This window comes from Suricata suricatta, chromosome 2, assembly GCF_006229205.1.
Source record: "Suricata suricatta isolate VVHF042 chromosome 2, meerkat_22Aug2017_6uvM2_HiC, whole genome shotgun sequence".
NCBI lineage: Eukaryota > Metazoa > Chordata > Mammalia > Carnivora > Herpestidae > Suricata > Suricata suricatta.
The window spans coordinates 80,355,722-80,367,976 of record NC_043701.1 but is presented as its reverse complement, the minus strand read 5'-3'; the positions used below and the strand labels follow the sequence as shown (position 1 = coordinate 80,367,976).

The 12,255-nt window shown below is 40.8% G+C and overlaps 1 protein-coding gene across 1 annotated transcript in view; it reads right to left on the bottom strand.

The window, feature by feature from the left end:
• Positions 1-10,276, bottom strand: part of COL1A2 (collagen type I alpha 2 chain) — a 35,700-nt gene extending 25,424 nt beyond the window's left edge. The window contains exons 1-10 of the mRNA XM_029929168.1: positions 10,071-10,276; positions 7,576-7,586; positions 6,971-6,985; positions 6,315-6,350; positions 5,061-5,153; positions 3,766-3,822; positions 984-1,028; positions 842-895; positions 692-745; positions 323-376 (exon numbers count right to left, since the gene is read on the bottom strand). Of these exons, the coding sequence (XP_029785028.1) occupies positions 323-376; positions 692-745; positions 842-895; positions 984-1,028; positions 3,766-3,822; positions 5,061-5,153; positions 6,315-6,350; positions 6,971-6,985; positions 7,576-7,586; positions 10,071-10,140 (489 nt within the window). The 5' untranslated portion in view covers positions 10,141-10,276. The remainder of the gene's footprint in view (positions 1-322; positions 377-691; positions 746-841; positions 896-983; positions 1,029-3,765; positions 3,823-5,060; positions 5,154-6,314; positions 6,351-6,970; positions 6,986-7,575; positions 7,587-10,070) is intronic.
• Between the last annotated feature and the right edge of the window lie 1,979 nt (positions 10,277-12,255).

Below are 12,255 nucleotides of genomic sequence, written 5' to 3'. Positions count from 1 at the left end.
GAATCAATGGCTGGGATATTTTCTTTAGGCACAGAGCAGTAAATTAACTTGCTCTAATTTGGGTAACTAGGACTATGGTATTTATACAAAACAGGATTTAGTTTATAGTATGCTTACTGTCATCAAGATGACATCATTGTGTTAATGAAAACTGTATGCACTCTTAACTAGGATGCCTTTGATTTGTTGGATGCCTTCAGTGAGGGGTGCGGGTGTTCAAACACCTATGTGACCATTTAGACTGATTCCAGTTTTACCAACCGTCTTGTGTGTGAGACACCCCTGGTGTCTGGACTGAATACACTGGAGTAACAAATCTTACCTGTGGCCCAACAACTCCTCTCTCACCAGGTCGTCCAGGTTTTCCAGGGTGGCCCTGAAACATGAAAACGTCAGAGGATAAGCTGTTTTTCTTTCTAAGCCATCAGATGGAAGTCAGAAAGAACATCCTGGTTTGTAAAATAGGGGGAAAAGGCATCATATAAAAAGGTGGGTCCAAATATATATTTAATTAACAACTAATTCCCTTAAACACAAATTAAGATTTCATTAAAATAATGTTTTCCATATGGGGAGAGTTATATCCTACATATTCATCTTTTCACAGAATACTTCATTTGAATCCAGAAATTCTTGTTAAGGCAGGCGTACTTAAATGGTGTTTTGGAAATGCGTATGAGTAAATACTTACATCCTCACCAGCCTTGCCGGGAGGCCCAGGTGGACCACGTGCACCCGCAGGACCCTAAGAAAAGAGGAGACCAGTCATTTTGTTAAGGTTGTATCAATAAACTTCTTGAAAAAAAAAAATCTTTGCCACAAAGGGGGAAAATATACTCACAGTTTGACCAGGTTCACCAGGCTCACCAGCAGGTCCTTGGAAGCCTTGAGGGCCCTGAAAGAAAACAGATGTGTCGTACTCCACACCTTTGTTTAATTCCGTCTTCTTGCCGAAGAGGGATTACTTAGCTTCCAGTACTTACAGGAGCTCCCGACGCACCAGGAGGCCCTCTAGGTCCCATCAAACCCTGTAAAGAGGAAACATATAGTGAGCACTGGTAAGTTCTGACGGCTTTGGTTTGGGTTAGAAAGTGGGGCCTTGGACACTTTGCAATGAAGACAGTTATCCCAGTTTTATTTCATAGACTTGTTTTCCCAAAGAAGCACGCAAGGACCCCCGTTTCCTCCACTACTTCTCTGCCTTTGCTCTCACTTCTCCTAACGCCAATCAGCAGAACCCAGTTGGATGGGTGGCCATGGGTCCCTGACAGTCGCACACAACTGGGCACACTGAGGCGGGTCTAAGGCCGGGAAGTGGATCCATCTTTGCACAGTACAGAGTATGCGACTGCCTTCTGTGCAGCTGGCAAAGCCCTTCCATGTGCATTCCCTCAATCACACGTCATCTCCCCGGGTCATATTCAGCTAAGAAATTGATATGTTTATTGGCCCAAGAGGCATAAGCTGAAGAGGATCAAAAGGCCTTCTTAGCTCCCTGAAGGGCTATTGGTGACTGATGAAAATGTCAAAAGGGGATGTAGTGAGGGGTGAAGGAAAAAGAAAATATTATTGAAACATCCTCCTGGAAGGAGCTGATATTATTCCTGAAACTGGCCCACAGTAATGGCAGATTGTTCTTTTTGTTCTTCATTCTGTAGCACACAAGTAGAGTCAAGCAGCATTACTAGTTTGGGAGCTAGCTCCCCATTCTTGACTCCCCGGTGCAGTAATGAATGCCTGGGTAAGCTCTCCGGTAGGGGCTGGCTCCATTACGCTGAAAATACTGCCTAGACAAGTCTAGGGTAATTTGTTCGTGACACATGGACCACGGGGGCTCTGCAGGCAAGTCTGCCCCGCTGCATGAATGCCTAGGGTGAAATAATATGGATTTTATTAAAAAGCACATCATCTTAATTATAAGAATTGTTTGCTTTTAGAAATTGCTTCCACATTAAAAGAAATTGTCACTTTTCAATCAAAATGATTATTTAGGTATACATTAAAAATAATTTACTTTGACGCCATGAATTTTTAATTCTACTTATTCATTTTTCTGTGTATTTGCAACAATTTCATTTACATAAAAGGTAGTTTATTTTGTGGGGGCTGTGAGACGGACCATGATTACTCATTAATTCAGAGAAGAGCCCTGTGGGGTTTTATAGTTATTGATTTTCCAACATGGAAAATTATTTTAATACTTTATTGCTGCCTATCTTTCTTATTTGTGAGCCACATATCTGTTGATTATATATGTCTGTGACTGTGTGTGGATGTGAAAGCTTAAATTATATTTCACTGATATTTAAAAGTAAAACACTCTGTTTTATGCCCCCCAGAGAATGTTCCAAAGTCAGGGGAATCTGAAATCCATATTAATTTTCTGGACTTATGCAGGCTTTTTTTTTACTTGTAGTGTTTAACTTTTTTCCTCTTTAGCTTCTTCTTGAGACATAGGTATTGCTTTAAAACTGAATAATGTCCAGCATTAGCTAAAATGGCTAATTTCAAATATCCAATATAAACAAAGCCAAAGAAAACCTCTACTTCTTCATTTCACATATGGATGCTTTAAATTACCAGGAAAAAGCAGGAAATTGGAAATCATCAATTAAAGGCACATTACTTCTCAAGTGAGAGTTTTAATTTACAGAAAATATTATCTTGCCCTTATAGTGTATTAGCTTATTACGGACCATTAGGTCCAGCCAAACATCTTCTTTTGAAGATAGAGCACCTAATGCATTGTCCAGGTAAAATTTATATTTTAAAGACCATGTTAACTTTAAACTGCAGTGTTTAATCATCTTAATATTTTTAGTTCCAGCAAGTTTCCCCTCTATATTATATATACTAGTATATATTTTGCATGCTCATATCATTTTCTTCCTAACACATCTCACTAATGCTTCTTGGAAGGTTCACTTGTTAAAGATAGACCATCATCATCATAATCATATAGATGCTTTTCTAGATGTTACTCAAATTATAGGGTATGTTGCTAACTATGTGTGCTGAGTGATATGAATGCTAAATTACACTCATTCTCTTCTGTATTGATTTATAGCTAATAGATGAAAAGAGGAACTTTTATTGAAAGGTATAAAAAGAAACATTTCCTGTGTTGTTAACTACTTGAGAGAGGGTGAGATTCTGTCATAGTCACTGTGCATCCCTAGTGCGGAATGCAGTTTGGGGTTCACTGAAGGCACCTGATAAATATTTGTTGAATAAACTGATGTTTCACTCAAGTACCAGATACATGAGACATGATGTTGTTGATTATCAGACATCCTGCTTCGAGGTGAGTCCTAATTCTGCCATTAACCACCTCCATGGCCTTGGAAAAGGGCTTAAACTCTCTCGCTATAGTACGAACAGGATGGACTAGAACTTGATGCTCCTTTCCAGCAAGTTTATAGAACTTAATATCTCTGTCTCTCTAAGGGTTGCTTAAAGTTCTGAGCAATATCAAGGGATATAAAAAATTAATCAGAGTGATCAAGCTTTTGAATTAAATTGATTTATCTAAGTTATGGTTACTCTGTCCAGAGATTATTTACACATTGGAAACATGGTTGTAGAGAAAAGTGAACCCCCAACCCAGGCTTAGATTATTACAGATTTGAAACAAACGGAGATGCTGCTTTCATCTGATGTAAGTATTGAGTGTTAACCTCAGGAACTCAGGAAATGGCAATGTGAAATTTTGAACACTAAAAACAAATTCTGTTTGTTTTAGTTAAGAGAAAAAGATAAGCATACCATTGGTCCAGGGCCAAGGCCAACTCCTTTTCCAGGGTCATACTGAGCCGCAAAGTTCTAGAGGGGAAAAAACATATTATATATGTTATAATTATTACCAGCCCTATAGTTCAGTTTTTCATTCTACTTGTAGAGATGTTTACATTATTGTTTTAAAGGGAGCAATATTTTAATATAATTATTAATTTATAATTCCATATTGAGCTAAGACACCTGCTTTGAAGTGGGAAGCTTCCCTACCTTATTTTTCAAACCCTTTCCTGCCCTGTCACTTTCCTCTCCCCTCGCCCGCTCCCCTAAACCTCTACACTGAGAAAGGGGAGCTTTCTATACTTTAAGGCACTGAGGATCCCTAATAAATGAAGCAGAGAACAAAAGGTCACCTTTGTGTTTTCACCTGCTGCCCAGCTCCTCCAGAACTACCCAAAGTGCCTAAGAGACCTTTTTCATGCTTGAGTTTCAAAAAGGATATAAAGAGTTTTCAGGTTTAGAGGAAAATTAAATTAAAATGCCCCTTGGAAGATTAAACTTTTAAAAAATAGTTCACAGTAATAACTTTACTGTTAAAGATCTTTCTTATAGTAGTAGATCTATTAAAGAAGGTGCTTTTTAATGCACTCAGTAGATAAGCAATCATAATAAGATCTTTTGGGGGAGAAAGGTCTTATTTTACTGGCATACAGTTGAGTATTAGAATCAGGCTTCTGATTCATAGTGCTAACCAATTAAGCAAATATGTTTTCCTTCCTGCAGTGAGGCCATTTGGCACTCATACCATTGTTAAAGACATATAGTGAAAAGAAGATATTAATGAAAAAGGGAAATGTACTTTTCTCAAATTAGTTTCAAGCAAATTAAACTAAAACTACTTTGAATGTTGGTTCAGCAGACTTCAAGCCAAGGAGAATCAAAAGAGTAGGATGTTTGTGAAATTGCTGAAGATCAGGGATTTCACTTATAATTCAATCTAATCAAACTCTTTAATAATGCAACACCTCTTATTTGTGCCCTCCTGATGAAAGATATTAAATCCCCAAATTAAATAATAGTTGTGAGGGCTGCAGCTACCTTCAGCACACACAAAGACCAGGCCTGTAATTGACAAGGGCTCACAAAAAGAACAGGCAAAGCAGAGTCTTGAATGAAGAAACCAAAGAAATGAAATAAAATGTACCAATATTCAATAGCAGACTCTCTCTTAACTGCGAAAAATAAGTTCCACAATGAGCCTTCTTCCAATAGAGGCATAACAAAACTGCAGTTAGTTATAGTTAGCAGTGCTTAAGACACCTTACCCCGCCAAGACCAGGGGGGCCAGGAGGACCAGGTGGACCGGGAGGGCCTGGGATTCCATCATCACCATCTCTGCCGGGTGGGCCTTGTGGACCCTGTTTTGTAAAAAAGTGAATTAGGTCAGGGTTAGACATACCCCTTAGGAAGCTGTATGTATAAAAGGAGACCTAAGACCCCATGTGGTAAGATCAGTTGTTCAGCTCTTTCAAAGTGCAGGCAGTAAGGAAATTTAATATGCCATAGTTGTCACTAACTGAAACTCACTTATGACAAGGGTCCTAGAAGAATGTTTAATGACTGACACACAAAGAAGACACGAGGCAGAGTAGTTCCTCTGGAAGAGGCACATCTCAGCCTTTGAATATTAATTTGTAATGGAGGTCCAATATTTAAATAAAGATGAAAATTACAGATATAATTTAGAATTCTATAAACTTCAGATGGAAAACAGTGCACAGTGAAGTCCCATGTATACTGATTGTCAGTTTCAGACTGATGAACTTATTCAACTGTTTTGGTATATTATGTCTGAACAGTAGATTAATTGATATGACAGCTAATAAAGTCATTTTATCACAAGGTAGAAAATACTGCAGATTTCTTACCATTAACACTATGTTGTTAAGATAATTTCCTGGCATAATGCTACCTCTAATAGATTGTTTGAGTGGAATACATTTTAGTCTATACTTCCCAATAGATATAAGATGTAGGTATTTATATACTGGCAAAAGTGTTATATAATGCAAAAGCATGTAGTTATACATGCCAAATAAGCTTAGCAGGGAGATCTAAAACTATTATGAATAAACTGTAAGCCTAACATGCACAGTTACAAATTTAGACAGAAACATGCTGTTGACGGCTGCTTCACTACTATTCCCAGGTTATGTAAGAGATCTTACTTGAAAAGCAAACAAAACATGTGAAAAGAGAGGATGTATGATTGTAGGTGGATACATTTCCATTATGCATGAGTTGGACAGGTCAGCTGAAAACAAAGAAAGACCATACAGAGAATATGGTTGCTTATAACAGTTTTGCTTTCTAAAATAATAGTCTTGATCTAAAATAAAATTATTGATTATATGTAATAATGCTCATTCACCTTTTCTATATGTCATTATCTGCTTAAAAGGTGGTGCAAATATCTGGATGCATAATATTCTTATAAACTGTAGAAGTTTCCTGTCATTTCTAACATGTAGTTATTCAAATATGGTTCAAAGCTTTTTAGTAGGTCAAAAATTACACACCCTTTCTCCACGTGGTCCTCTATCTCCAGCTGGGCCCTACGAGGAAGATACAAACAGCACAATAATAAATGTGTAAGCAATGAACAATGAATGAGCAAGCATTCTTGATATAGTCAGTAAGACTGATCTAAACATAGTATTATTAGCAGCTATAAAAATGGCATAATACAATGGAAAACGTATGTTGCTTTTATTATAATGACATGGAATGTTTTTAAGCTGGGAGGCTAGAGGCTCTAGTCTCCAGTCATTAGGCCAATGTAACTACTATTTTTAGAAATATGACTTCTGTGGATAAAATTACCCTTTTGTTACATGATTAACAGTATATTTATATCGCCAAAGCCCTTTAAAATAAACTTTCATTTACTACCTATAATTAACATAATATTCATTCCATCTCCAGAATTAAAACAAGTCCTTTTTTTCTTTAGTATGTAAATCACCAGTTTGTATAGTATCAGTGTAATTAGAGATAATTCTGGAAGATATTATCTTTAACATCAAAGATACTTTATTTTATGGTTTAGCTAATGCATATTCATGTGGGCAAAATCTTGACAGAGTATCTTCCTTCTGTAGTTTACTATAAATTTAGCTAAATTAGAAGTTCTTTCTGATCGTTTCAGATATTATGGAAACGATGAGACTCTTACCTTTCTTGCAGTTGCCTAGAAAAGAATAAGTAAGAAATTATTAGGAGGAAAATTATATATGAGTTTTTAAAAATAGCTCCCAGTTCTGTGTAGTATACAAATATATACACTGTGCATACCATTAGTCCAACATTTCAAAGTTCGATTTTAAATTTTGCCAGTAAGTTGAATAAAATATGTTCAGAACCAAAATGTATACTTATCTGTAATTATGCCTCAAATTCAATTCATAAGCTAAGAATTTGTTCATAATACTCTTGCAAATAATTCCAAGGGAGTAACAAAGATTCTCTAGCTCTGTGAAGTCTCCTGCCTTGTAGTAGCAGATGCTTAAAGCCCAAATTTCTACTGGATTATTTATTCTGTTTCTTATGCGTGTTCCTAGAAGGGTGGTCTTATTCAGTAGCACCGCCCATTTTGGAAATTGGGTGGGAACTTTCTAGGTGGCCAGAAAAGTTTCACTATCACAACTCTTGGTGATTTTCTGGGGAATCCAAGTTGTTCAACACCAATGTAGCCTCCTCTTCCTTCCCCAGAGAAGACTGTGTGGCCACAGTAATCCCAGTATAAAAAAAAAAACAAATTCTAAAAATAATTTTACTCACCTCGTCTAAAGCTGTAGAGAAAAGGGAAAAAGAGGGAAATTATTATAAGTATCATTTCATCAATTGATAGCAGTGATTAACAAATAGATATGAGTCTATAAAATAGACTTATCCAATTAAAAGATTGAGTGGTATTTTTATTAAGAATATTCTAATGACTTGGAAATTATGCAGGTCAAAAGTATGGCAGGGATCAGCAGTGTGACTGGTTTGCAATATTAATATGTAAATATATTTTGAATTAAATTATTAATTATTTACTATTTTATAAATGCTGTTAAATATTAATGTGTCTGAAGCATATTTCTAATGTGTAGTAATTAAGTTGGTAAACTGCATAGGTGAATCACTGAATGTGAGTAAGACCGGTACGTTGATGAGGAAATAATTTATGGTTTAGATAGTTTTTGATACGTAAAAATCTAAAAAAGGGGAAATTTAGGGAACTAAGTTACTTAGTTCTTCACTGAATTCATGCCATACTTACTGTCCTTTTTCAAAAGGTCTAATTTGCAAATTGGTCACTATGAAAATGGAGTCATTTGGACATCTGAAGTTTTGCTTCAAATTGGTTCACTAAATTAGGTAAGGTCATTTTGCCAGTATGTATCACTTTTGTCCCTGGGAAGGAATTGCTCTGTATAAATGGAAAAACTGTGGATTAAAGATTTTGAGAAATAATGGGAAAAACACAGTAGAGTAATATCCCCCCCCTTTGCCATAATTGCTGTAAGTCCTTAAAGACTGAATTCCTCTCCTATGGTATAAAAATTACAGGTTAACAGAGGATATAAGAGTGGCCAAGCTGGCAACAAGATGAATCTCCCCTAAAAATTGCTTTAATTAGGTGACCAAGAAGTGTGTCACTTGGAGTGAGGACATCTGTTACAACAGCCACGATTCAGGAGGTGGACCACATCCAGCACTGACATTTAAGGGAAATTTATAAGAATTACTTTTAAATTAGGAAAATGATATGTTTACTTCATTGTGTCCATCAGTAGGAAGAATAATTAGGCCTAGACTTGATTAACAGAAGTCCTTATGATTTTGGAAATTTGCCTTTTAATTACTCAGACTGAGCCATTTTGAAGAAACGTGTGTTTGGTAACTTTTATTCCAGACTGTCATTGGCTGTTGGTTAGAGGTGAGTTGCCTTTTGTACTTCAAACTTCCCTAGGTCCGTTTTCATCATTTCCTTAGGAGCCAACTCTTTCCCTCTTCCTGAGATCTCATAAAAAAAAGGTAATGTGAATTTCTTCAATATAATTATTCCTTAGTATCCACAGTGTGTATACTAAAAGTGGACAAAGGGAGAAACCGCACATACAAAAGTAAATCAACAGGATGCAAAGGCAGACACCGTGGCATGTGGGTGGAGCAAATTTTTTGGAGTGCTGGGTGTGGCCAGACCCCCACTCTTCCCCACCAAATCAGTATCTTTGCTTGGTATCTAGACAGCCATTTTCAAGGCAAAAACGAACTGCTCTTCCCCATTCTATCTTGACATAGAAGACTGGTCATAAAACCTATGGCTGGAAAGTGGCCTTGGAGTCCATCTGACCTCCATTCTGCATTTTAGAAAAGGCTCAGTTTGACTTGCCCGAGGTCACGTGATAAATTAGCGGCAAAGTCATTGGAAAAACCTGGTCTCTTGAGTTTCGGATCAGTGTTGCTATTTCTTAACTTGCTACGCTCAGAGGGTCTGATTGTCACTGAGAACTTGTTAAAGAGGTAACTCTCAGGCTCAACAAAAGGTAGAACAGATTTTTATTAAATACAGTTGCCATTTCTGTGATGAGATAATAAATGGAGAAACTAATTTTACTCTTCAGAATGTATCCATTCCAAGGAACATTTATTTTCCTTCCCATGATACACTGACTAGCTATTGGGAATGGCTTCAATCAGAAATGCAGGTCACCTCTATATGTAAACCTGTGGAGTCTCTAAGGGGATACCATTAGCGTTAAGGCCTGGTCCTCTGTGCTTTCCTCGTCCTCCCTCCAGAGGGCGCCTCGTAGTTATCATCCTCATCAGGCAAGCCTTAAACCGCCCACAAAAGAAAAGCCCATAGTCCAGATTTGCATAGTGGGGTGAGTTTTATATTACTAAATTAAAGGGCTTTCAAAGCAGGCCTCAGGTTTTACATGGCGGGCATCAGCGCAGTTATGGGGCCTGTTAGTTAATGTCTCATTCTAAAGAAAAAGACTGCTTTTTGAGCTCCACTAATCAGAGGACCCAGATCAAATTAAGACTCACTTCGAGTTGAGAGAAAAGTTTCCTAACTTTTGTTGAGAGCTGAGCCTTTTATGTTAGCATCTTCTAAAATAATTTCCATGTTTTTCATCCACGCCAGTGGTTCTCCACATGCCAGGGAGCCTTCCCTCTAAGCTGTACCTAGAATTTACTTTAGGTTTTCATTCTTCCAACCAGGGTGCCCACCCACCTAACTTATCTCCCCCGTCTGCCCCAAACAAGCCGAAGGCACTTACATTGGCATGTTGCTAGGCACGAAGTTACTGCAAGCAGCAACAAAGTCCGCGTATCCACAAAGCTGAGCATGTCTACCACTTAGACATGCAGACTCCTTGTGTCGCAGAGCCCCTGGGTCACCGGCGGAGGTATTACCTGGCGGGCGCAGGCATGCAGTCGTGGCCAGTACCTCCAACTTAGCTGAAACCTCCTGCCGCCTTGGTGCTAAAATAATAAAGCCCGGATCTGCCCTATTTATACGGCCAAAGTTTCCCTGGCCCGAGGGTGCCTCCAAAAGCGCCTCCACCAATCGGAAGGCTGGGGCTGGGGGCCCGGGCAGCCTCAGCTGGGAGGAGACTGCGGGGGCGCAGAGGAGGGAGCGAAGTGGGGAGGGACGTGGCCACGGGGCTGGCTTCTTAAATTGGTTCCATTCTTTTTGAGGACGTGGACACTTTTGAGGCTTTCAAGGGGAAACTCTGACTCGCTGTCTGCATACCTCCGCCCTCCCCATCCCCCGCTCCCTTCCCCGCCCTTTCCAAGTTTGGAAACACTTTTGGACACGTCTGAGCGCTCTGCAGACAACGACGTGGGCACAGCTTGCAGATCTCCGGGCACTGGGCAGCTGTGGAGGGGATGGGAGCCCGGGGATCAAAGCAGGAGCTGTCCAGCTCTGCTTCACCTTGTGGCCGTACCGGCCACCCGCAGGGTGGAGGGGCCCGGCTAGGCGCGGAGGAAGCTAGGGAGGAGGGAGCGGGGACTCGACAGCGTGGCGCAGCGGAGGCCGCGCTCCCCCGCCCTCGCCCCCGCCCTCCCCTCCGGCTCCCGCCCGCGCCCCCTCTCCAGTTTTGGGGCGTGTGCGCGCCCACTTTTTCATCAGTACCGCTCTCTCTCTCTTCTGGCTCCGGGAGAGGGTGAGAAGGGGTTTCTGTTTGTGCCGGATTGGGTTGGAGTTCGAGGACGTCTACTGTCGGGAAGGAGGGGGAGCACGCGAGGGGCAGCGTGGCAGCCAGTCCTGGGGGAGGATGTGCACACTAGACTAGACGGCCATCGGGGAAATCCTTCGGCCTCCTCTCTTTCCTCAGCGGAGGCCGATTCTCAGCTGAGGCTTTGCAGATGATCTGGCCCTGCGAAATGACTGCAGTGGACGACCTCGATGACTCTTACGGGGTCTCTCGTTTCGGAGGCTGCAGGTGGAGAATTTGCCCCCTCGCCTTCAGGTTTCCACTCTCCGCCCCCTCTTCTTCACAGACATCTTGTCCAGATTTACCAGCTCCAGGTTGAGCCTGGACTCAGATAACTCTCCGATGAGTCCACCAATGTCTCTGTCCCCGGGGCGCGTTCACCGACCCCACTTACAGGCAAGCCGAAGCACCTTTGTGCCTTCCTCCCTTCCCCTCCACACCTTGGGGAAATTGTCTAGCCCATCTAGAGAGGCTTCCAATCCGACTTTGGGATAGGGCAGTCTTCTCTAGTAACAGCCCAAGTTGCGCCTTCATCAGTGTGAATATTAACTCTCCTCAAAACCCAACCTCCTTAACCCCTTTTGGCCCCATCCCAATCTCTGCTCCCCAGCAGTGGGAGGAGGAGTTGGAACCTTGACCCTGAGGCAAGGAGGTTTGTGAAAGGCCTCATTGAGAGCTCAGAGAATTGTGGAATCCTGACTAGGTGCCATCAGCTTCAGCGGATGGTGCTTTTCCCACCCCTCCTGAGATGTCATTGCGGGCCCAGAGGAAAGGCCATAGGTCTGGGGCTCTACTTGTGCTTACCCGGCACCCCCAGTGACGCAGTCAGGGGCCACTCAGTGCCCTGGGCTCCCAGAAGTCAACTCGAAAGGGCCACCTTTAGGTCAATTCCCTCCGTGCCAAACAGAAGTGAGTGGGCTGCAGTTCCTTGCCCCCACCCCCTTCTTTCCCCTAACTCTTCCCCCCCCCTTTTTTTTTTTGGCTGTACTTTAGGGAGGAATTCTGCCTAAGTTAACTCCATCAGCAGCCTCTATAAACAAAAGGGATCGAATAGTCTTTAAAGTGGTTGCAGCCTCCAGACTTAAAAACGTACAGGCTAATGGAACTAAAAGGGGACAACCAAAGCTGTAATAGACCCTTTCTTTTATTCTAATTAAGGGCATTGACTGGGGAGATAACTTTGACTTTTTGAAGTAACTTGGAGTGAAGGAATTTGAAAGGGTGTCTGGTCAGTTTTAGGAGG